This window comes from Melopsittacus undulatus, chromosome 9 (genome assembly GCF_012275295.1).
Source record: "Melopsittacus undulatus isolate bMelUnd1 chromosome 9, bMelUnd1.mat.Z, whole genome shotgun sequence".
NCBI lineage: Eukaryota > Metazoa > Chordata > Aves > Psittaciformes > Psittaculidae > Melopsittacus > Melopsittacus undulatus.
The window spans coordinates 38,204,682-38,229,621 of NC_047535.1; the positions used below are offsets into that span (position 1 = coordinate 38,204,682).

At 39.4% G+C, this 24,940-nt stretch overlaps 1 protein-coding gene across 1 annotated transcript in view; it reads left to right on the forward strand.

Annotated features, from left to right (window-relative positions):
- The window catches only part of DOCK3 (dedicator of cytokinesis 3), a 204,284-nt gene that overhangs the window by 134,303 nt on the left and 45,041 nt on the right, over positions 1-24,940 (forward strand). The window contains 14 exon segments of the mRNA XM_034066545.1: positions 340-502; positions 978-1,084; positions 1,790-1,961; positions 2,643-2,740; positions 4,751-4,834; positions 5,184-5,284; positions 6,557-6,638; positions 12,289-12,459; positions 16,001-16,193; positions 18,022-18,149; positions 19,110-19,256; positions 21,320-21,418; positions 23,622-23,716; positions 24,545-24,620. Coding sequence (XP_033922436.1) covers positions 340-502; positions 978-1,084; positions 1,790-1,961; positions 2,643-2,740; positions 4,751-4,834; positions 5,184-5,284; positions 6,557-6,638; positions 12,289-12,459; positions 16,001-16,193; positions 18,022-18,149; positions 19,110-19,256; positions 21,320-21,418; positions 23,622-23,716; positions 24,545-24,620 — 1,716 coding nt within the window.

Here is a 24,940-nt window from a genome sequence, read left to right on the forward strand (position 1 = left end):
CTAATATTACAAGTGATGGAACTATTAAGAATTCTTTTTAATTAATCTTTATACATTTGGACTTACGTGTTTATTGTATCTATTCTATACTTGATAGAAAGCTTAGCTTAAATAACTTCAGATGCAGTATCATGGGTCTCCCAGCTTATGCTTTGACCCAAAACACAGTTTAAAGAGCTCTTAAAATTATGGTTTCATTGTGTCTGAGTTTCTGCTTCTGACTCTTCCTTTGTGTCTACAGAAGGGTACGAATTATATAAAGGTTATCCCTGTGCAATAATATGACTCATCCATAGTGATGTGCTGTCTTTAATCTTGAATTGTTTTTTTTTCTTCCAGGACTGCATCAGCCTGGGCTCAGGAGAGCCGAGCAGGAGTGCATACCACTCTTTTGTGCTTTACCACAATAACAGCCCTCGATGGGGGGAAATCATTAAGTTGCCCATCCCTATAGACAGATTCCGTGGGTCTCACCTCCGGTTTGAGTTCAGGCATTGCTCCAGTGAGTGCCAAATGTAACTAAGAGAAATCCAACAAAGCTGAGGTCTTTCCAGTGTCAGTTTATAGTTGGATGAGTCTGTAACTGGGTGGAAAGCAGCAAAGGGGCACCAACCTAAAATACAGCAAAGGTGCACTGCTAATTAGCCAGTTGCTACGTTTATTATCACATTTAAACCACCATGAACAATCAGTGCAGGGCAAAATGTTTTGTAAATGTTCTCCCCTGCTGTGCTTTTGCTGTATTTTCTTGTATAATGTTTTTGTTACAAGCATGTATATTTTATATTTCACTGTGTTGGGCATGTTTGTTTTGAGGCTTGACAATCATTTGCATAGAATTAGATACAGTGTATGTTGTTTCTTAGGTAATCCGCATGCTTTTTATTAGGCATACAGAGAAGTTGGTGAATAACCTTGGCATATATATAGACAGAATATGTACAAATATGATTCCTTGCTTCTGTCTCTTGCTACAGCAAAAGACAAAGGAGAAAAGAAGCTCTTTGGTTTTGCATTCACTCCATTGATGAGAGATGATGGCACTACCTTGTCTGATGATATCCATGAGCTTTACGTTTATAAGGTACCAGTTCCTCTCTGCAGACTTCCTAGTCATTCCTACTCGTCTCTTCTTGAGTTTAAATATGTAACAGTCATTACATTATCTTCCCTCCCACCCCCATTAAAATTATGTGAGGAACAGGTTAGTAGTAGTTTCAAGATCTTATAAACTCAAACTCAGATGACCAGATATGGACAAAACCTTCTGTTCTAAGGACAGATAACCGTGATCTAACTTCTGTTAATCCTATCCATTTTGAATTCAAACGTAGTAGTGTTTATTAGCATTCAGCAGTTTTATCTGCCTGTGGCATTACTCTATGACTTTGTAGTATGAAATCATGCTGCACTTTAAATGCAGCCTGTTACAATGCTACAGCTTGGCAACCCTGTAGCAAGGGGTTTGGGGTGGGTTGTTAGGGTTTTTTCCTCCTGCTGATTTACCTCGGTTTATTTCTTCAGTATGATTGTCAGACAGCAGCACTAAGTTCTGCAGTTGGAAGACTGTGGTAAGTTCTGAAGAGTCATTGGGAAGGAGACCACACCTTCTAGAGCTGGGTTGGTTTGTGTATGTACAGGCCCTGAAGGCAGCAAGCACAGCTGTTTCTTAGAAGTGTTTTTGTTCACCCAGAAATTAATGTAAGTAGTTAGGCATTTGCTTTCAGGGTGTGAGTGTGTGGAATGAGATAGACTGGGTGCAATTCCATTTCTTGTCCTGTACCCACAGTGTGATGAGAACAGCACATTTAACAATCATGCACTGTACCTGGGGCTGCCTTGCTGCAAAGAGGACTACAATGGTTGCCCCAATATCCCCTCGAGCCTCATTTTCCAGCGCAGCACCAAAGAGACCTTTTCAGTCTCCACACAGCTTTCTTCTACCAAACTGACCCAGAATGGTAAGTAGCGCATCCTTCAAAACTGCCCAGAGCAACAGGGATTATGAAAAAGAGGAATAACATGGGTATGCTTGTGCTCTGTTTATTTTACTAAAATATTCCTTTGTTATAATTTAATTATATGTATGCTTTTTTTTACTAACATGATTGAAGTGAGCAGAAAGTTTTTTTGAGGAAATCAGGATATTGAGAGATGGCAGAGAAATTACAGACATTAAGTGCAAGAGAAGGGTTATGACAGAATATGTTAAAGCAAAGTTAGTTTTCATTAAATGATTGAAGAACAAAAAATTCAATGTTGGCTCTTCTACACGAGCCAAAGGTTTTGTTCATCTTTTTCACACAGTTGCTAAGCAAATAAAAATTTGTTAAGGCAACATCCCTGAAGCATGGGAAGACAGAAGTGGATTGCCCACAGTGCAGTGTCAACTCACATAGGGAAAAATGCAGTCTCTGTTCTTTCTAAAGTACTTTGCCATTCCTCCGTTCGTTTTTGTTGTTGTTGTTGTTAGTAGTATTGGGCTTACTCCATATTTCTCTCGCTTACTGTGTCTTTTGCCCTGAGAAGTGTGAACTGCAACAAGAGCAGAAGTGTAACATGTACTGAATGTCTGGTGGGGCTGGGGTTGCCGTTCTTTCCTCTGTGTATGGATTCCAGCTCTTTCTCTCACTCCTCTACAGTGGATTTGCTTGCCCTACTGAAATGGAAAGCTTACCCAGATCGTGTGATGGATATTTTAGGAAGACTGAGACATGTCAGTGGCGAGGAAATTGTTAAGGTATTACATGAAATAACAGGTTTTGAATGTATCTGTGATAGCAGGGAAATTCAAACCTGCAGGGCACTTCAGAATGTTCCTTCTTACTTTATTTTTTGGTTCATGCTGCGAATTTTGAGCATAAGAATTGGGATTTTATTTTGACATAAAAGGGAACAGGAAGGTACGCTCCAAAAATTGATGAGTAATTAGTCCTTGGGATCAAAAGAGCTAATCTTTAGTAATTCATTCACTCATATGTGCTGCAAGTATCAGCACCAGCTGTATGGCCGCTGTTGTTGAGCCATGCTGCTTGCTGATGTAAACACAGCCATTGGCAGTGGTGGTCTATGCAGACTTACCTGTTCCAATAGTCCTTACAGAATCATAGAATCATAGAATAGTTAGGGTTGGAAAGGACCTTAAGATCATCTAGTTCCAACCCCCCTGCCATGGGCAGGGACACCTCACACTAAAACCTTTCTAGAGGGCCTTCTCCAAAATGGCCTAAGTGTGGTTGGTCATTTTTAGAGTGAAGAAAACAGAGTTGACTTAGAAAACCTGACCTTAAACAAATGTGTAGAGGAGAAACATGAGGCATAGAAAGTCAGGTTTTGCTCAATGACCAGTGAACCATACTGCAAACCCATTCTCGTTTCCCCAGCACTGTGAAGTGGAGCTGTTGCCTAGAGCACCAGTTGCTCTAGTGTTGTCTCCACTGCTACACTGCATGCCAGTACTTTGTGTGACCTGAACTTTCTTAGGTCAGATGAACCTCTGAATGCATTTGAATACTTGTGGTTTTGGGGGGAAGGTGGGGGGTGTAAAGTGCATTCCAGGTATCCTTCTGATAATTTTAGGTGCTGAGAACTCTCCCTAGAATTTATTTCTATAAATCTTCTAAGTAAAAGGAGGAGATAATTTGTAATGGTAAACAACCAAAGAGGAGAAACCAAAGCAACATCTAATCATTTAATTAATAGTTTCTGATTAAATCCACTTTGCTGTAACTAATTAGAATGTTGACATATCTTGAATATTAATGTTCCTGAGAACGTTGTAATGGTAACAGAAGAGGACAGTACCCTGTTTATGTTAGAATTCTTCAAGAATGTCACGTTTCGTACACTTTATTTGCAGGGTAGTGCGAGTATCTGATTTCTTTATAGAGAAAAGCATAAGAAGATGTGGGTTAAATTATTCCAAGGGGAGAAGTAATTGATTCACTCCCTAAATCACCTGCCATTTGGCACTGGGATATGCAATAATCCAGAAGAAAAAAAGAAATTTTATCCTTCCAGGGACTTCATAAATTGTTATATTTTATTTCTTGCTTTCCACAGCAGAAATTTAATTAGAATAGATTACAAAATCATGGGAGAATATGCAGTTGACTTGATCTTCATTGGCTTGATCTTCATCATTCTTCTTCACAGCCATCCTTTCAAAGGACTGGGCTTTCAGGAAATAAAAATCACTGAGTTGTTTGCATTCAGTAAGCCTCAGTGTTAGGGAGAAAAGAAACAATTGGCAATATGTAACTTGTCCCAATTAATGCCTGTTATAAAAGCTTTACTTTGTCATACAACAAAAGTTTTTAGTATTAAACATGATTTGGAGCACCGGTTAATGTGCTTCCAAGCCTTAATTTTGATGATAAGCATTATGTGATACACTGTAATGACATCAAAGTAAGTTGTTTCGCCACTGTTGTTAGGCAGCACTTTTAGTCAGCTTACAGATAAAGGAACACTCAGTTATATTTACAAATCAGTTATGCAGTACATATTTGGGTTTGGGGTTTTTTTTAGTTCTTCTGTCATTTTTGTTTAGAAATACTCATTTAAAGAGAAAAATTCTTCAACAAAACAAATGAAAACCTATCATGTCACATGGATGAACCTGAGGTGGTTCATCTTTGGCAAGTGTTTCACAAAAATACCAGCATGTATGAAATAATTAAAGCAGAGGAAGAATAACCTTCTTTTGAATACAATTTCAATTTGAAATTCTTTGTTCATGTCATTTTAGTTCCTACAAGATATTCTCGACACGTTGTTTGTAGTTTTGGATGACAACACAGAAAAGTATGGTCTGTTGGTCTTTCAGTCTTTGGTAAGTTCCTGGGTTGTTACTTTATTTCATGGTCAGTGAGTTTTAAGTTTCTTATTATCATGTTACTGGTATTTTACTTCCATAAAATATTAAATATTCAACTGGATCCAACCTTATGTTTTCTGTAGTCATCTTGGGTGAGGAGGGCAGATAGTCCAAACAGATCTGAGGGCAGTAATATTTGCTGTCACTTGGGAGAAGCAAACAGTAACATCTAATAACACAACTACTGACTGTTTAAAGAAACTCATGTATTTCTTTGTTCCTTAGCTTGTGTGACTTGCTTATAAAAACCTAACAACAATGTGCAGTTTCCTTTAGTATGGGTTCACTTTTTCATCTCCCCCAGGTATTCATCATAAATCTGCTGCGTGACAGCAAGTATTTTCATTTTCGACCTGTGATGGACACTTATATTCAGAAGCACTTTGCAGGAGCACTTGCTTACAAGTAGGTTTTGTTTATCCATCACTTCAAGAGATGGTATTAGCACACTTTTGAGCAATGTCACCATCAGAATCATAACCTTCATGTTAGTCGTGGTTTTCAAAGGCAGAACTACTCAGACACAAGTTTGCAGCACAGTTGCAGAGAAAAGCAGCTGAATGTCACCTGTGGCTAAGAAAGACTTTGGAATTTGGCTGAACTGGCAAAACTGACTTTTTTTTTTAGCTGAAGAGACACTGTCACTCAGCAAGAACTCATTATCAGTCTGTACTAATGAGCTACCAAGAGCATATATATTTCTTGTCTTAAAGGTGTTTTGATAAAAGACTTATGTGACAGCTTTGAGAACTAACAGTAATTTCCCCTTCCAAGGTAGACAGGTATTCACATGAGATGTTCTATTTGATTACAGTAAATGTACAATTTCAGGAGATCAGAAACTTAATTTTCACTGTCACTTTGAAGATTCTGCCTTGTTTTCTAGTATTTGAGTTTTGCATCAGAGAATAGTACACATTTTTGAAAGCAGTAACATTTACCATTCAGGGTGTTGTTTTTCCTTTCTCTTAGACCATTTATTTTGTATATTTGAGCATATTCTATCTATTATAAACTACTAAAAATGGCTTATAATTGACTGGTTTAAGCCATTCACATTTTAGTGTAATTAAAACAAATATAAAAATTCAGTCGATGGCAGGTAAAACTGTAGATAGTGTAAGACACAGGAGAGCATAGTAATCTTCAGAGGGTAAAAAGATGTTCTGCTTCGTGTTAATTATCACCTCTTTCAGACAAAACAAATGATTTTTGATAGTCTGATGTCTGAAATAAAACATGCTTTTAATACAACCCTTTAGGTTAGTCCAAATGATATTGTTTACCTAGGAAATGGATACATGTATTTTCTTTATGATCTTTGTTTCTAAAAACTTAGAGGAGATTTGGAATTTCTTATCAAAAAAGAAAAAAGAGGATGTTTTGGTCTTAAAACTGTATTACATGCCTTTATCAAAGCTGTCTCTTTAATAACGTCTCTTTGATGTTCAAGTCTGCCTCATGGTGTAAGTCAGTTACAGAGAAGAAATTATTTCTGGTTTTGAAACCTGCATAAACATATATATTTTGTAAATTCTGGGGCTGGGACAGCAGTAGGTCACCACTGAAAGGAGACTATTTTATAGATTTCTCCCTAAACCCAAAATGTTTGTTGCCTGTCTTAATTTTAAAACAGTGCTGAAGTTTCCTCTTCTTTTCATTGTTTGTTGTATTCAGAGAACTGATCCGATGTTTGAAGTGGTACATGGACCGCTCAGCTGAGCTTGTGCGCCAGGACCACATCCAGGAAGCAATGCGAGTGCGTATTCAGTGGAGTATTTCTGTGTCTGTTCCATCTGTGGCTACAAAAACCCCAGGGAAGCTGTAAATAAAACCCAGGGTAGTCTGGCACTGAGCTCTTATTTGTTTAACGAGATTTTATATATGTAGATATATATATATATATATAGCCAAAAAAATTATTTTGGAGGTGATTAACTCTTGTGCATTAAAAACTAGAAGAATTATGTCTCCTTAAGTCCTTTTGAAGCCCTATGAAGAACTTAAGTGTGTCTTACATGGAACATAGATGCTATAGCCATTTATATATGCGGTCTGCACCATGCACTTCAAGAAGTATTAGGCAGAGGTGCTGTGGATTAGAGATATACTTTTCATTTCTGGCTGTGAGACAGGTTTTTTGTATTAGGAGTTGAATTTCTGGAATACTTTAAGGAGGAGAATAACGAGCTTTTAAGTGGATGGAAATTCTAACTGTCATTGCACAGGACTGAATCACACTTCTGTGATGAGGGCATAATCACAGCAAGGCACAGCTTCCTAATGGTGTGGAAACAAAGGGAATAGTTTTGGTGCTATTGCAGAGAAATCATAGAATAAATAGAGTGTTAGCTTTAAATATATAGTTTAAAACAAAAAGATTTGTCATGTACATCATGTACATAAATACCAGATTCCAAAATATGTGGCAAGATACTTCTGTCTGTGTGAATGTCCATCTGTACCTTCTTATTCTGAGTAGGCTTGTGTCCAAACATTTGAGTCTGGGCACTTTGAAAGCTGGTAGCAGTGGCAGAGATGAGCACTTCCTTTGTCTCGCTTTCTTCTCTCAGTACAAATAGATGAAGCATCTCACAGGTGAAGCACACACATGTACATACTATTCCTTTAATTTCTGGCAACCATTTGGGAAAGTGAGAGTTTGTTCCTTATAAATGTATTTATGCTTGTGTCTTGGTGTATGTTTCAGACTTTCTTGTGGCTCTCTCTTTCTTGTGTTATTTTTGTTCTTTGTTTTGCCTCCTTTAGTCTGATTTAGTCAGCATTTTAGAGGAAGTAATTATTTTTTGAGAGTCCTGGTTCCATTTGAATGGTATGGCATCACTGCTGTCAACTAGCTTCCAAGCTCTCCTGTTAAGATCATATCCTCTTACTTACTTACAAGGGCATTAACCAGTGTTTACTTTGTCTTTTGTAGCTATTTACATACTTAGAAACAACTTCTTTGCAGTACTTTTCAACCACAGATTCATAGGAAATGTTAAAAATGGGGCAAAGATAGCTTTTCAAGAAATTAACTTCCTCATTCTTTTTGTTTCCTTCCTTCTCTTTTTTGAATTACAAAGAAACTTCCTAAAATTATCAGATGAGAGGAAGATCTCTAGCTGGAGTGACTTCTAGAGGGTTTTCTTCCCTCTCAAACCACTCATAAGAGCTCTGTGCAGTGCAGCAAGTAGAGATATGTGATAATGTCTCTATGTGATCTGCATTTTTTGAACCTCATAGTAAACTTCTTCAGAAGTCCAGGGAAGTTGTGAATGCTCCCTGGCGGTGTTCAAGGCCAGGTTGAACAGAGCATTGGGTGATATGGTTTAGTGTGAGGTGTCCCAGCCCATGGTAGAGGGTTTGGAACTGGATGATCTTAAGGTCCTTTCCAACCCTAACTATTCTATATTAAAAATACAAATGCTGGAATAGCTTTCAGGAGCTGGTTACTCAACACAGTTTGTGAGAAGGTACATTCTTTCAAGGATTCCAAGGCACCTCTTTGCTTACTGGGAACCTCAAGTGCTTGCTTAGAAAATACCTGTTCCCTCCATGAGCGAGGTCAACTTGAAGATCAGACAATCCATGCCTTTCCAAACACACGAATTACAATTACCACCAGAATTTCTGCAGACCCAACAGTGCATCCTCTGCCACAAACACTGCTGTCACATCGGATTTGGACAGTTGCTTTTGCAGGTATATCTTGGAGACCCAAACTAGGGTCTTTACCTTCTTCCATTACAGGAAAGTGATCGATTTTATTTCCAGATTTTATGTCAGGCACTTGCTGCAGGTTTGCACCAAAAGCTGTTATCACTGCTAACGTGTCGTTAGTAGTACTGTGTTCTACTGTTGGCAATTTCTGTGGTCTTGGATGTCTTCACTACATTCCTTGGACTAGTAGTTCTTCAGCTGAGAAAACAGAATGATTCTCTATGCCTTCTGCCCTGGATTAGCTGTTAAATGTTGTACCCTGAAGCAGGTGCTGAAATCTCTCTGCATTCCTTTTTGGCTCTTGACTGCCTGTGTGCATTCATGATGGATATGCAGATGCCTCATTGGATTCTGATTTTCAGCCCTGGCATTAGCAAGCAGTGCCCTAGGCTATTTCTAAAATTACTTACCTGCCTCAAGACTGCTCTTAATTCTCAGAAAACTTGTATGAAACCTGAAGGAGTTTATAACTGAAAGGACATCTGTACCTGGATTTCTTCCCTCTTAAGCCACTTATTAGTGCTGTATGCAATGCAGCAAATAAAGATATGTGATACTGTCCCTATGTGGACACATAAACTGCATCCAGGTACAGCTGCCTGTGACTCCACAGGCAGTTTTACTTTCTGCACTAGTCATGGCAAGACTTAGGTAGTGTCTCTGGGTGATGCTTTCAGCCTCAGTTATCTTCCAGTGATAGAATCACGGGTGATTTTTTCCTAGATTGAGGAACACACTGAAAAAGCAAGACTTTTTCTTCCTTAGGAATCTGCATCTTCATATCAGTGTTCTGGAGCTGACCTGCACGGAACAGGCATCAAACTTAACTTTAGGGACTTTGAGGTACTGCATATCATTGCTATGGGGCTTTACGTGAGTCAGTGATAGGGAAAAGGTCAGTCTTCCGAGCTGATATCTTCAAACTGCTGATCATACTTTCTGAACCATGCCAGCCACGGAGCTAGTGAATGAGAGATTAAGGATTGCATCCTCAGCCTGCGTTTTGAGGCTGAGCACTCCTCGAAATTGCTTTCTTCACCCTGAATTTAAAAAAGAAATGGCAGTCTGTTGCATTTGAGATCAGCCTGTTTCTGGAGTTAAATGATTACCTGATTTGGTGACTTATATTTTATGCAGTCTCACCTCTTCTAAGAATACCAGAAAATTGCTGATGTACTTGTTCCACCCTGCTCAGCCTGTCTGTGGGACTTGTTCCTTCTTTTCTTGCTGATTCCTTGAACTTTGCCCTAGGTCATTTATCTGCTCTCACAAGACTCACATTGGTACCTTCACTTGAACCTTTGTACTTTCTTTCCTTCAAACTGCATCATAAATACTTATTGTATTTGATGCAAGTATGCTGTTCTCTGGAAGAACACACTGACATTAACTGCAAGTTTTCCACCTGCTCTTGAATGGTGAAGTGGATACTCAGAGACTACTGAAAATGGCTTTTATTCACTTGTTAGGAAAGTGAAAGATTCAGACCTTCAGAGCTAATCTACTTTACATACACTGTACTTCTGATAAGGTTACCCTTTCTACATAGTCCAGATTCTTTCCTAAAGTAATCTTTGGGTTTCTTGAGTGCACTTCTATGTCTTCAGGCACAAATATGTTTCACATCTGTGATTTTGTAAGTAGTAAGAGTCAGTTAGTCCAAGTGCTGATTTTTACTAGCAAGACTTGGTTTGTGTTTTTACCATCTCAGCCACGTGTCTGAACCCTTTGTGGGTTCATGCTAGGCAGCAGTTTAAAGTTGTTTGTGCTAAGAGTGTGGAGTGTCTCTGAGCTTGGAGTTTCACTTTCTACAGAAGATTACAGAACTCCATAGATACATCCTCTGGTTCATTGCAAAACATAATCTTCACATTAAAGTTACAAACTTTCAGGTTAGAATTATGGTTGTCTATACCAAACCTATAAAACAGCTTCTGTAATCCCTCGTTTTGCTGTATTTGGTGTTAGCAACAGTGATGCTAATCTTAAAGACCTGACTCTTGTGAACCAATTGACCTTGGTCTGGAAACTGTCCATAAATACACAGTGTTATTTCCTGATGAGGTTCCTTGTTGTAAGGAAGCTTCACTGGGAGATGTTTTAGCACAGAATTATAAACAGTGTACTGCCAAATGACCCAAGTTGCCATCATTCCTGAAAGAAAAAGGCTGTAAGTATCAGTTGCATTTTGAAATCTGTAATGGCTTTATAAGGAATTTCACATTCCCTTTCTCTATCCTTCAAGCTGCAGCATTCTAAACCTTACAACATAACATTGCATCTTTGTGCATATAGTGTGGTGGTTCAATGAGAGGTGCCTTAGGGATGCAGAAATATCTGATGAGGGCAAAATTTGTCTTCAAATTAACTTTAGTTTTCAAACTGTGAAGGAATACAAGAATACTTTCCAGAAAATACAGTGCAATATTACTAATATTGCTGTCTAGACTATAATGACTGAAGCTCCAGCCTGTTTGTTTCCCATGCTGAATTTTGAGGATATCACCAAACTATGCCTCATGATGTCTTCTTTTAATCCTGCTTTTATAGTGCATCATGTTAAACAGTAAGGGAAGGAGTGAAGTCAAAATGACACTGGTACGTGGTGCAGTTCAGTGTTGACAGTTGCATACACCAAATGATCAAAAAGGCCTTGTTGCTGTGTGGAACTTTACGTTGCTGTGTTAGTGCCTGTGAGAAGCTTTGATCGATTGGTAAGCTTGTTAAGAGCTGCACAGAACGACGTCTTTTTCTTCATTGACACTGCTGCCAAATAATTGGAGTTCTGAATAATGCCATTTACAAAATTTTAGTTAAAGATGTTTAGTTTGCACATTCAGACTTACTGCAGACATGTCATTGAGCAAGTTAGTCTACTACAGAAAGATTACAGTTGCCAGCCCTTCGGGACTGCATCTTTTCTTGCACATTGTACAACAGTGCTAAATGCCATCTTCTCTGCAGGTTACTCTGCCTCTGCTGGGTGCTCTCCTAGTTTCATGTGTGATGGTAACAGAAAGATGCTTTAACTTATCATAGCTCGAAGTTAAAAGCTGCTCACTACAGTACTGCTGCCTGCTACTATTTTGGTCTGCCAGAGGGCATCACATGCTGCTCTTGTCATCTGCTATTTCTGCATCTGCATTTATTTCTGTTTGTACATGTAGCTGCCAGAAATAAAAGTGAACCTTGCTGTTGTGATCATAATAAAAAGTAGATTCTCCTTTTTCCAGGTAATCCTTCCTCTGTTCCACTGACAGTCCACTTAATCTAAAGTAGCTAACTCAAGTAATTGAAGGTAATATTTGAATGGAAGCAGGAGAATAGCTTCTTCAGGCATCTACAGTTATTGTGCCAAGTCATGAGAAAACTGGAAGTCTGTTATCTTCACCAAGATTTTCCTCAAATGACCTAACTCAAATTTCTCTTTGACTTAAATGTATGCTATTTTTGCTAGTGGCACATACTGATAAAGAAGATTATGGGTTGAGAATGGGTACTTGCGTGAGTGGCTCTTCCCTAACTGAATTATGTAACTTGCAAAATCTGTTTTTCTTTCTCCTTTCTGAAACTGAAGAATTTAGTTATTATGCACTTAGAATCTTTCCTGGTTCTCTTTAAAGCTCCTTTATTTTTCTTTCTTTCTTTTTCCCTATCTTAATCTCCTCCCTCTCCTACTCCTTAAGGCCTTGGAATATCTTTTCAAGTTCATTGTCCAATCTCGGATCCTTTACTCCAGAGCTACTTGTGGAATGGAGGAGGAACAGTTCCGCTCCAGCATCCAGGAGCTTTTCCAGTCCATCAGATTTGTGCTCAGCTTGGACAGCAGGAGCTCTGAGACCCTCATCTTCACACAGGTTTGCTATTTTCTGCACTTCAGCTGGCAAACGAAAAGGCAGCTATTTTCTGCTCAGGTATTATGTACAGATACATGACAGTTAAATGCAGGTTAGTAGAATTTTCCCCCTCTAACAAGCTGATCATACTGGAAAATGACATAGCCAATTAATGTTATTAGACAAACACTACAACTTTTCACAGATACGGGTGAGCTCAACTGTGAACTTTCAAGGGGAAAGTGACTTGTCACATGGGGATATAGTTTTTGCTCTTCACTAAACTCTGTTTTCAAATCTCATAGGTCTTATGGTTGGCTTCAAGAAATCTTAAATCCTTTATTGTAGTGGCTCAAGTCAATACTTAGGGTCATAGCAACATCACAGTGGAGAGGTTCAATTGATGTACTCACTGTCAGATAAACTTAATTCTGGCATACTCTAAAATTAGAGTCAGAATCAAACACAGCCTGACCACAAGCATACTGTGATACCCACACTAACATTGAATACCTTATATTGAACAAGGCCTGGGTGACTTCACAAAGATTTCATGTGGACTCAATATACTGCTCAGAGTAAGGGAGCTGCTAAGTTTTGTTTCATATTTTAAAGACCACTGTACTGAATTGCATATCTGTGTTTAAAAGTTTTAAATAGCAGTGTCACATGTCTTGTGTGTGCGTTAGCTCAGAGAATGGCAAAATGGACCACCTAGAAGGAAGTGAGTTGTAATCACTAATTTACTGTTTACAGATGTTCTGCACACCTATGTAGTTTGCCAAAGAAGCAGTTGCTCTGAACATTGCAACAAAACAGGGTGACTCCAGTGGTTAAGGAAGCTGCCAGCAAGTGTGTTCTCCTTAAGAAGCTGCTCTGAAAGATACTGAGAACAGCTACTCTAATCTTCTATTTAATCACCCGTTAGTGGGTATAATAAGATAAGCCAGGAACATGAGAAGTCAGAATTTTGCTGGCAAACTGACAGCAGAAACAGCATCCTATGAATTCAGGCTGGCCAGGGATCTTCGTTTTTCAGTTGTGTTGATCACAAATGCAATAATGGATTTGAGGATGGGGTTATTTTCCCTTCTTGTCTCTTTTTTTTCTCCTTTCTCTCACTGCAGTATTTCTTACCTTGGACTTTTGTAACTTGTAAAGTCTGTCCTTGTTTAATCTTTGAAAAGTTTACTTTTTGTTTCCCCCTTGCCACTATGTTGCCCCTTGATCCCAATTGCCCCATAGGCCTCTCAGCCTGGAGGGCAGGCGAGCGGAGCTGGGACTTGTGCCCCACAAAAATGTGGTGGTACTTCGAGGCCGTCATTTAATTCTGTAAGTAATGATCCCCAGAACTGCACAAGTGTTTCATCGTGGATGTTCCCAATTAATCCCTTTTCCCTATCCTAAACCCTCTTTTCCTGCATATAAAGTGGAATTTAATGTTTGAGTGGCTGATACTTTAGGTAATGTGGAATATTTCAGTAATGAATGGAACAGCTTGTGGCATCCACACACAAAGACAGTACTGAGATTATATGCAAGAGTGTGCATGTCAAATTGTTCAGGAGAGCCAAGGAGTTTATGTACACGTTCTGGAAACCTGGACAACAGTTAAATATCTACAGAAATGCTCGAGGAGACATAATTTTCTTCACATTTGTCCTCTTACCAGAGATATTAGAGAGATCTCAGTGTAGTTCTTTAGAGCAAAGAGATTAAAGCTGATCATGTCCTTCCAGGCAGTGAATTTGACGTGAGTAATGTTTCAGCGTATTTTAGGGTGTTGTACAAAAAAAAGGGCCCTTAAAGGAACTGATGAAACCTTGTACTTCTTCCTCAAGACAGCTCCAAAGCTTCCTGAAATGATCCCATTCATATCCTTAGATTGCCCCAATACCGTAAATTGCCACAGAAATCCTTCTGCTTTATCTGGTTAGAAATAAATTTAGGAAAACTCCTGCAAGGATTTGTTGGGCCAATACTGCAATTTTACTTTTATTTATTATCCCAAATAATTATCCCAAAGTTAAAGATGATGACTGGATTTGCAGCTGCTACCAAGAATACAATGAGCTGTATTTAAATGATTCATATGTGTTGATTTTGTTGGTACATTGTATGTATGTAGTGACAAATAGGTGACAACACCCAGAAGGCTACCTGTGGGTTTGTGTAATCTGAATTGGTTGTAACAAAAGAAGTTAAGAGAGAACAAGTGTGAGGAACAAAGAAGTAAATTCATATTCAGAATAATTGAGTGAGCTCTACAGTGTTAGTTATAAAACTTAGACTTTACTCAAAGACTGTTAAATAGATATCACCATTGTTTGGAGGAAAAGACTTGACAAAGAAGGAAGCTGTGTATTACATGGGATCAGGAGAGGCATGCCAGTGTTAGAGCTAGCATGGGAGAGGTACAGAAATGTAGGCAATGAGAAAACAGATCTGTGAGCAAAAGGAGAATTTGCAGAATAAAAGAAAATGCTGATAGGTGGTGAGACTCTGGAAGGGCAGAGCTGAACAGAGAGGTTTGGTAAATCTGAACTTGTGCAGGAAGTCACTGGGGTTGATGTGGAGAGCTTCAGGCAAAGGGGATGGTGACAGCTAGGAGGGAGTTGTGTGGGGGTGCTGTGGCTGGGGTGAGGAGGGGTAAAGGCATCTGACCCAAAACCAGGCTGTGCAGCAGCTAAATGAAGCAACCAGCCAGGAATCATAGTAGTTTTAATGAGGAAACAGGCATGGACCTTGTGTAGGATGGAGAGGAAGAAAGTTTTAAAACCAGAGATGTGTGGCTGCTGTTAGGTATGACACCAAGTCTGTGGAACTTGAGGATAGGGTGATGCAGGGAATTTTCTGCTGTTATGAAGAAATTAATAGAAAAAGTGATTAACTGAAATAAGAGATGGAAAGGGTTGGGTATGTGGTTGTGCTGTTTCTGCACTTCAAGAACCACCTACAAGCATAGCTCCAGCTTCCTGGACGTACCTGTTACTGCAAGAATCACGTGAACACTCACTTGCATGGTGGGATGCCTCTTTCACATGAAATCACACCCACCCCACTGCAGAAATGCTGCATGACAGTGATGCTATGGTTAAGGGTCTGTCAACATGGTCTTCAGAATACTTCTGAAGAGTTTCAACTGTCTCAGGTACTTGCTTGGTACAAAATTTGGTGTTGGACTCTCATCAGAAGCAAGTTTAGTATTTGTTGAAAAAAGTGAATAAACAGAAATGACTATTTTCTGTTATCCCAGATTTTTGTTTTATAAGCTGTGGCCTAACATACAGCCTTCTGAATCTTTGCAGTAGGTATGCGTTCCACTTATTGTAAGACTTAGTATTTCAGCAGCACTTGATTTTAAAATACTGTGTGTGGTTTGCTCACTATGAACTTTAGGTATTGCAAAACATTAACACCAGCCATAGTGTATTATTCAGTAGCTTTTTGCAGACCCTTAATTCAGTTTTACTGTTGTTTCTGTTTCACTGTGTTTAGGTGCAGTTACAGAAATCAGTATTTTCAATATTCAGTATTCAGTTTCTACCTTTGCTTTTCCCAGGCTGCTCTGCTGAACTCCTTCCCCGCTATCTTTGATGAGCTGTTGCAGATGTTCACTGTGCAGGAAGTAGCTGAGTTTGTGCGGGGGACTCTGGGCAGCATGCCCAGCACAGTGCACATTGGGCAGTCCATGGATGTGGTTAAGCTACAGTCTATTGCACGCACTGTTGACAGCCGCCTGTTCTCTTTCCCAGGTAAGACAGAGGTATCTGAGGTTAAGTCTTGCCGCTAACTAAGAACATGTTATGTTTACTCGTTACTTGTAACATGTAGGAACACGTTACGTTTACTCATTACTGTTGCAAGCAAGTCTTTACTGAATGCAAATGATCTTGATAATGATTTATCTTGGTGGCATCATTGTTACATATATATATATATATAGTTACACTGTGGCTACTCTTTAAGCTTCCCTGGGGTAGAAAATGTTTATAAATAGATTATGGATAAATTGTAGTTACTATAAGTTAATAAAAATATGTACATTAACAAATCAATTCAGTTATTAATACTGCCAAATTTCTCTTGATACTTTCTATTAACTTGTCTATGGTTGCGTGGATAGGAGGGTAACCTTATTTTCTGAGAAATGGGAAGATAAATTTATGTGAGAAACCCACCACATTCTCTTAAAGTAGCTTTAACCTCCATTATAACTTTAATATTTCTTTAACTCAGCATACTAGTAATCCTTTAGGAATTAATTGAACAAAGAAGGATTGAAGATTGTGAGTTATTTCATACATAAGGAAAGAAGCTACGAATGTAATAGTGCAAGATAAAAAGCACCAGTTGGCCTTATCTTCCCTGTAGTGAGGATCTCAAGTTAGTTCACCCAAATTATTCTACTTGGTGCAAGGTGAGAATGGGAACAACACAGAATTATGTTTAAACCATCCATTGCAATTGTTTATAAACATTTTTTTTTAATTTGAAAATCATCTCAATGGTCCAAATGTGGCTTTGAAAGAGGCAGTGCAAATTATCTAATTATAGTGTTGGCAACCCATTGATAACAATATTTGTCTTTGTGGGTGCCATTTCATGGGCAAAAACCTCCTCTTCTGTCTTTTCAATAAAGCCAGGTGTAACTTTCCCCCAGGGTCCAGGGCCTAGTCATTGCCATTAACCTTCATTTCTCCTTTACAATGCCACTGGCACAACTAACAATGCTTTTAGCTGCTGCAGAGCACCATGACATCTCACTACAGCATCAAAAGCCAGAAAGCAAGCTCCTGCTGTGCAAGGCAGCCCTGACTCTAAAGATGCCACATTTTCCACCCAACATGATGGTAGACCCCTATCCTGTTCCTTCCTGTGGAGGCATGACCTGATACTCCTGGATCAGCAGTCTCTTCCATGTCCTATTTGTCCCTGGGAAAATGAATCAAGTTTCTCAAGTTCCCCTTTGCGTTCCCACCCTACCAGCTTTTCAGGTCTTGCAATTTAAAGGAACATACATTCTCTTTTTCTTGCCTCCCGTATGGTGATGACCTGTTTTCCTTCTCTGTCTCCTACCAGTCTGATTACTGACGTGTTGCCACTTTTCCCTCTTTTTTTCTTTTTTCCAGTTTTGGCTACTGCTTTCTGCAGCTGCTACCTGCTCTCCCTTCTTTAATAAGATTAAGGTTTGTAAGCCAGCTAAAAGAGAAGAATTAGCCAGCTTCCAAGAGGTATACGTTGGAGAAGCTCTATTAGCTGTTGACAGTAGAACTGGAAAGCAACACGAAGTGAGGATGGGTTTGCACTAAATAATCAAGATTAGAAAGTCTCGGTTCACAACTGTTGTTCCAGGCTGACATCATGTACGCTGCACTTACGAACTTCAGAAACTAGGTGCACTACTCGTTCATTACAGTTCTTAGAGAAGTGTAGTGCAGTCTGTACAACAGAGGTTGCACCAATTAATCAGACGTGCTGTGTGTCAGTAGGTTAGTTTGGATACCAAAAGGCTGCTCATTGGGATGGTTGAAATTGAATTTTCTTTTGGAAGAACCTGAAACCTGATTTTCCTTCTTTCAGAGTCCCGGCGCATCCTGCTACCTGTAGTTCTTCACCACATTCACCTTCACCTACGACAGCAGAAGGAGTTACTTATCTGCTCTGGGATCCTCAGTAGTATCTTCTCCATAATCAAGACCAGCTCTTTGGTAATCTGCAGCTTGATTATTTATTTATTTTAATTGCACCACTTATTTATAAAATAAAGAGTGAGGGATTTTTATAGGATTTATACAGGTGGGGTTTTTTAATGAAATTCTGCTAACTTCTGTCAGCAGGAGAAATGAGGGTCTGCGTTTGTGTGTGTGACTCAGGGCATTCTGATTACACAGTGTTCTTGCTGTTAGGATGGCAAAAAAGCATATGCATTTACTGGGTTTGACACTGTTTAATTTTCTTCATCCAAGCCCAGAACTTAGATGTCAGTGGAGTTTAAAAGCTTTACACAGCTCTAGGACTTGTAGTTCTGCAAGAGACAGTAACTAGCACTTTGTGATTCATGTTAAGAGAATACTCTAAAATTATCCAATCAATGAAATCACACTTACTTCTGGAAATTGCTGCTGAGTTTAAACACCCGGCGCTGATGATCACAATAAACTGATCTCAAATGGTAACTCGATCATTTAAAGCGATGCTCACACAGAGAACAGGGAAGCTTCCCCACCTGACTCTAAAGGAGGAAGTTCATGATGCTAAATTTAATTCATACCAATGTGTACTTCCAATTGCAAGTTATGGTTTTGTGTGAAAGGAATGAGATGAAAGGTATCATGGTAATAAGCTAAAATAACACTGCCATGGCATGAAGGTTCCTGAACATAATTTGATCCCATTGTGTTCTAGAGTGTATGCAGACCTTTGATTATAGTTTTACCTTTATGGCTGTGACCCTGAATGTTTCCATCAGAGACTGACGAGGTAACACACACACTGGCATCACAGCAGTGTCTGGTACCAATGTGGAATTTGATTGTAGCTCTTTGAACCTCTATTGCAAAGCACTCGATCAAAACAAGTTTGTGGTATGGATGGCTGTGCAGAATTGTCTTTGTTAATTCCATTCTCCCCAGTTTCTAACTGTCTTGTTTGCTCACCACTTATCGTAGGAGGGAGATGTCGTGGAGGAGGTTGAGATGATGGTGGAGAGCCTCCTGGATGTGCTTTTACAAACTCTGCTTACAATCATGAGTAAATCGCAGTCTCAGGAGGCGGTAAGAGGGCAGCGTTGCCCGCAGTGCACAGCAGAAATCACTGTTAGTAACTAACAATCAGTTTCTATTTCCTGCTTCTCTAACCTTTGGTTCAGCCCCTCACCATCACTGGCACCTCATTATCATCTCTGCTGCATGAATGCCTGGGGCTTTGTCTCCTTTCCTTAATAAGCCACATATCCATTCCTTCATCTGCACAGTACTGAGGTCTGCAGGAAACAGTGGAGATCAGGAAGTTTTTGTGGATTTCCCAGGTTATTGTCTTACTTGACTTTGCAGCTGTAATTGAGAGAAATTGAGGCATATTGTAGCTGGGTAGCTGCCTAGGTCTTTACCCCCAAATAGGTGTCACCAAGGGCTATATGAGTATCAGGCTCTTATTCCTGATGTTCAGTGTGACTGGTCCCTGTTCTTAACACCCTGGAGAGCTTCTGTCCAGGCTCACTGGTTATTTCATGCAAATGCAATAGAACATGAAATTTATAGATCCCAAATCAAGTGAGCTGTTGAGCTTGGTGGGAGAAGGGGGAAAAGCCACCCTTTTGTCCAGACTGCCAGCATAAGCCACAGGGAAGAAATTTTTCATTGACATGCAGTGGAAGAGGAGGAAAGGAATAGAATTGTGCTGTTCAGCTTTCTTTTCTGGATTTGTTGGCTTTTTCTGTTCTAGTTTACTATGGGGGGGGGTTGCATGTCAGAGTTTCTGATGCAGCTTTTGCTCTGTGGTAAGCTGTTGTTCAGAACATCCCTTTTTTTTAAGATGTGCTTTTCTATCAGGCTGAAACCTCAGAGGTGTTGTTGGGGGCAGAGGTGCACTAAGGTACACTTCTCACAAAAGAGACAAGGTTGTATCTTTCCGTGTTAACTCAGATAAAGTAACAAATGGTAGAATCCTAATAAAGAACAAGGCATTTAGTAGTTTTCAGACATGTTCTTTGATACAAAACAAGGAAGATGCTACCTTGCCAATGTCCAGTAACATCTCAGTTTCCTTTTACTGCCACCATTTGACTTACTGTTATTTATCACATGCCACCTCACACATAAGAGCACAGCTTCCTTTCCTAACAAAGTTCATCCCTGGAAAGTTCATTGGAGCAGCCTACATCAAAGCTTCTGGGTAGATGCTTGAGCCAATTAGAAAATAAAATTAAAATGGGATGGATGGTCCCAAGTACAAAATCCCCTTGTATTTGTTCCTGAATGTATGTTTCACAGCACAGTGACACGTGGAATCTCACTAGATACTGCTGAGAAAGTAGTTTGCATATTTTCCAAATGGGTGCTCATTGTCGCAGAAAAAATCAGTCTTGTACAAGGGGCTGGCAGTCAAAAGACATAGTCCTTACGTTCTTGGCACTGCCTTGCTTGTTATCTTGGACAGATTGCTTAACTTCTCTGTGCTTTGCTTTCAGATATATAAAATGGGGGAGCTCATCTTTGGAAAACACTTTGGGATACTGTGGTAACTGGTTAGGGTGCATCTGTTTTGCAGGCCAGAAATGTAATTGTAGCTCATGTAGGCTTACCCAAGCTATATTCAGAACATCATGCTGGCATACTGCTAGTACTGTAGCTATGACAGCACATAACTTGGTGCACAATAATAAGCCAAGTATTTACAAGATTCCAGACACCTTTTGTAGCCCATACTGATGCCATGCTGTCATCGTGGTATCAGTACCTAACCAATTAGTTGAAATAATTCCTGGTATGTCTGCATGAGCTGCTGTCACACCTTTGATAGACAGAATATATCATGACACTGAAAGAGATGATTGTCAAAACCTGCATGCTTGGAGGGCAATGCATTAATGTCTGTATTAATAATTTTAAATTGGTTTTGGTTAGAGTACAGCATTGCTTAAAAGACCTTTAAAACTGGCATCTATGGAGGAGCCTCTAAGAGGTGTATTCCTATGTATAACAGTAATTCAAGAACTGTTAACATCCAGTATTTTGTAATCTCTGTGCATGTGAGCTTTCGTCTCATAGGCATCGGGGCCATTTCAGACCCCTCCCCTTGTACCCTTCCCCAGGTTGAATTTTATATTGATGAAATTCTAGGTTGTCTGAGTGAAATGGTTTCTCATTTTGGTCAACAGGGAGAGTATGTCTCCTGCCTTTTATCTTTGCTTCGTCAGATGTCAGACACTCATTTCCAGCACTTACTGGACAACTTCCAAAGCAAGGATGAACTAAAGGTACAACAGAACACGATGTTTGTAGGGTGATTCCCTCAGAATAGGGAGAGCCAAGGGGAATCCCTGCATCATTACTTGCTCTGCTAATCATTCCCATTCACTGGCACTCTATTCATGGACCTTCCTTTCACTTTCATAATAATAGGTGTTGAATTACAAAAACATTTAAGACCACGGGGCACTGAATTATCTTCATAACAGCAAATAAAGTGCCAAGATAGATGTTATTTGAAACAAAAGGATGATTTTACTGTACCACACAACATAGTCAAAGGAACAGGGGTTCTTAATCCTGTGAATGTAAGGTCAGTAGTTCTATGGCATGTTACTACATGTTCAGTATGCATTGGAGCTTACCTACTAAGGGTGTTGATTTTATGCCAAAAGAGAATTTCAAGCCTTTTGGAAGATACAAATGTCTCTAGCAGATGAACTCTTTCTTGGCAAAGCAGCAGCTGTACTACTACACCTGCTGCGTGCTTCCCAAGTTTGTGAGCATTAACTTGAATCATGGCTTTAAGAAGCAGGAGGAGTTGGTGAGGGGTACAGACCTCTGGTGGCCTTTCTGCCACTGACATTCTGAAATAGCACATCTCCCAGCAGCAGAAAATAACTCAGCTTGCACAGGAAGGAGAATCACCAACATGATGAGTGTTTAAAAGGCAGGATAATTTAATAAAGATGAGATTTGATATAAAATGGTTTTGATTTGCATGGAACTCAATAAAATATGGACAGTAAGAAAAAAAACCTAATGTGGCAGGCAGTTATGTTGACTTAACACATGAAAAGGGGAAGCAGTGAGAAGTCCTCTCTGAATAGGCTTCCAGCTTCTAACTATTACATGTGCATATAGAGAGGCTGAATAAATCAGGGAGATAAATTTGGGATGATGATTTTTTTCGCCTTTAGGTTGCAGGGTTCAGGGTATCTAAGGTTAATAGTTATCTGAGATTACTACCTTTCAGGTAACTTTCTAATTGCTCATAGGAGAATGATTTGCTAAATTAATTCACATTAATTTTAATACGTATTTTTAAAAGCTAAATTATAGTTCTTATGTCAGACCAGTGAAAAGGTTTGTCATTACATGTGAAGAACAAACACTGTTGTACCTCTGGTAATCTTAAGGATATGTTCCAGGAGTATCACAGAGCCTGAAGAGTTTATACCCAACTTTTTTTCTAGACATAGAATCATAGAATAGTTAGGGTTGGAAAGGACCTTAGGATCATCTAGTTTCAACCCCCCTGCCATGGGCAGGGTCACTTCACATTAAACCCTGGCACCCAAGGCTTCATCCAACCTGGCCTGTATTTCAGTTTTTCCCTTTCACATATTGATGTAACACTTCCAATACTTTTTTCTTGCTTGGAAAGACATTGTGCTCACTTACTGCTGTTAGCGAAAATGAGGCCACAAGTCATGGAACTTCTGGTGCTTTACTCTTAGCTCAGTTGCACCAAGATATTAACCTATCCCCACCTCAATAAAGGAGTAATGGTTGGGCAGTCCTGAAAAAACTTTGCCCTGCCACTTCTGTGCTGTCTTGATTTTCTGTAGAAGAAAGACCAATAAAATCATAATCTGCAAGACCAGCAACTTCGTATGTCTCATCCTCACTGTTGTTCTTTGTAGACACAGAGACATAGGTCACCAAAACCCAAAAATGTCTTCAGGTTTGGGGATTTTTTTGGAAAGCAAATACTCAGCTGAATGTGTTTAATAGATCTTTTCTGCTTCCTGTCACCAGAAATGGGAGGGTTCTGTTACTCTTTTAGAAAGTGTATGAGAAGTTTTATTGGGCTTGGGTGTGTGTTTGTCAGATTTGTAACATAAGTGCAAAGACATTTGGAAAGATACATTAATGAAATGAACGCATAAAAAGATTATTATGATTCTAGTATATTTGAAAACAGCTGCAAATTGACACTGGAACTATGGGAAGACAAACACAATTACACACATAAAGTTTTTCATCCCAGTGTAGATGTTAAGATGCAGCTTGTTGAGTACACCTTTGGTGCATAGGAAATGAATAGAGCCATATCGCCATGTATGTTGTATCCATGGTTTCAGGTGAATGGCCCAGTGACACAAAGCTCCAGGGGAGCACACAGCTTAATTGTCTATTTTATAATCAAGAAAACAGATTAATCTCAGCTGCTGGTGGTTTTATTAATTTTGTTTGCCTATGTGACAGGAGTTCCTCCTGAAGATTTTCTGTGTATTTCGGAACCTGATGAAAATGAGTGTCTTTCCTCGAGACTGGATGGTGATGAGGTTGCTCACCAGCAAGTAAGTAGAGAAACACATGTAAACTGTTCTGTGCTGGAATTTTTTCTGCTTAGCTGAGCAGATGAGACCTGTGATGCAGTGAGTCTTATCAGACTGAGATGTGGTGATCGGGGCAGGAACTCTGGAGTTTTTATCCTCATTTGCAGTTACTTTAAAACTCAGGACCAAACTGGGACTTCTGTACTCATTCTGTTTCTTAAACTCTCCCAGTATGCACAGGTATCAAGAGTTAAAAGTTTAAACCCAAAGCATTAAGGGTAAGAGTGACACAGCAACTATAATAATGCATGGCAAGGAACAGCTGCCCACACCAAGTGGTAGCAGCAGGCACACCTCTCAAATCCCTTTCCCAGTAAACTACAGAATTAAACGTCTGGCTCTTCCCATTAACATCACTCCTTAACCTACCTAGCAGGAGGACTTGGTGATTTTTGAAGAGGAGGAGCAGACCCTAGTGATGACAACCAAGTGTGTGACAAGTAGCTCAAACTTTAGGAAATGGTCCTCTCTGGGGAAACAAACAAAATAAATCTTCATGTTTAAGCTGGGAGGAAGATGGGTGTATGCTTTCATTCCAGCAGAGGTGACATGGCCCAGCCATGCAAAATAGACAAGATTTTAAATGCGCCCATGTAAATTCTCAGTCTCTGTTACTTAATACTTAATGCAAATTGTTCATTAAATCAGAGAAAGACACAGAACTTCTATGTGAACTTAGCAGTGATTCTGTGGAAAATGCCTGTCTCTGTGCATACAGTAATGTCGCTGTAATATGTTATACACCAGATTGAAATGTTCTGTTTCTGTTTTCTTTGTCTCTGACTGCAGTATCATAGTTACAACAGTTCAGTACCTGTCTTCTGCACTGCATAAGAATTTCACGGAAACGGACTTTGATTTTAAAGTAAGAATTAATAACAAATGTAGTGGCATCTTGTCAAACTAGGAGTAACAAGTCAACAAGAGCTGTTCTCTACATTAGCTGATTATACTTGCAACATTTATATGAGTATCTGTGAGGAAGATGACCTAATAAAAGACTTGGACTTTGAATTTGCTGTGGAATTAAGTGGTAGCAAAACAAGTACAAAGTGAGATCAAATCAGAAAGATTGAGCCCCCTCATAAAGGAAGCAAGGATCTTCATAAGCAGTGGAGCTGACAGAGTGTGGTGTGTTAGAGATTCATGGCCAATGAAACATAAACTCATTCAGTGCTTTTCCTG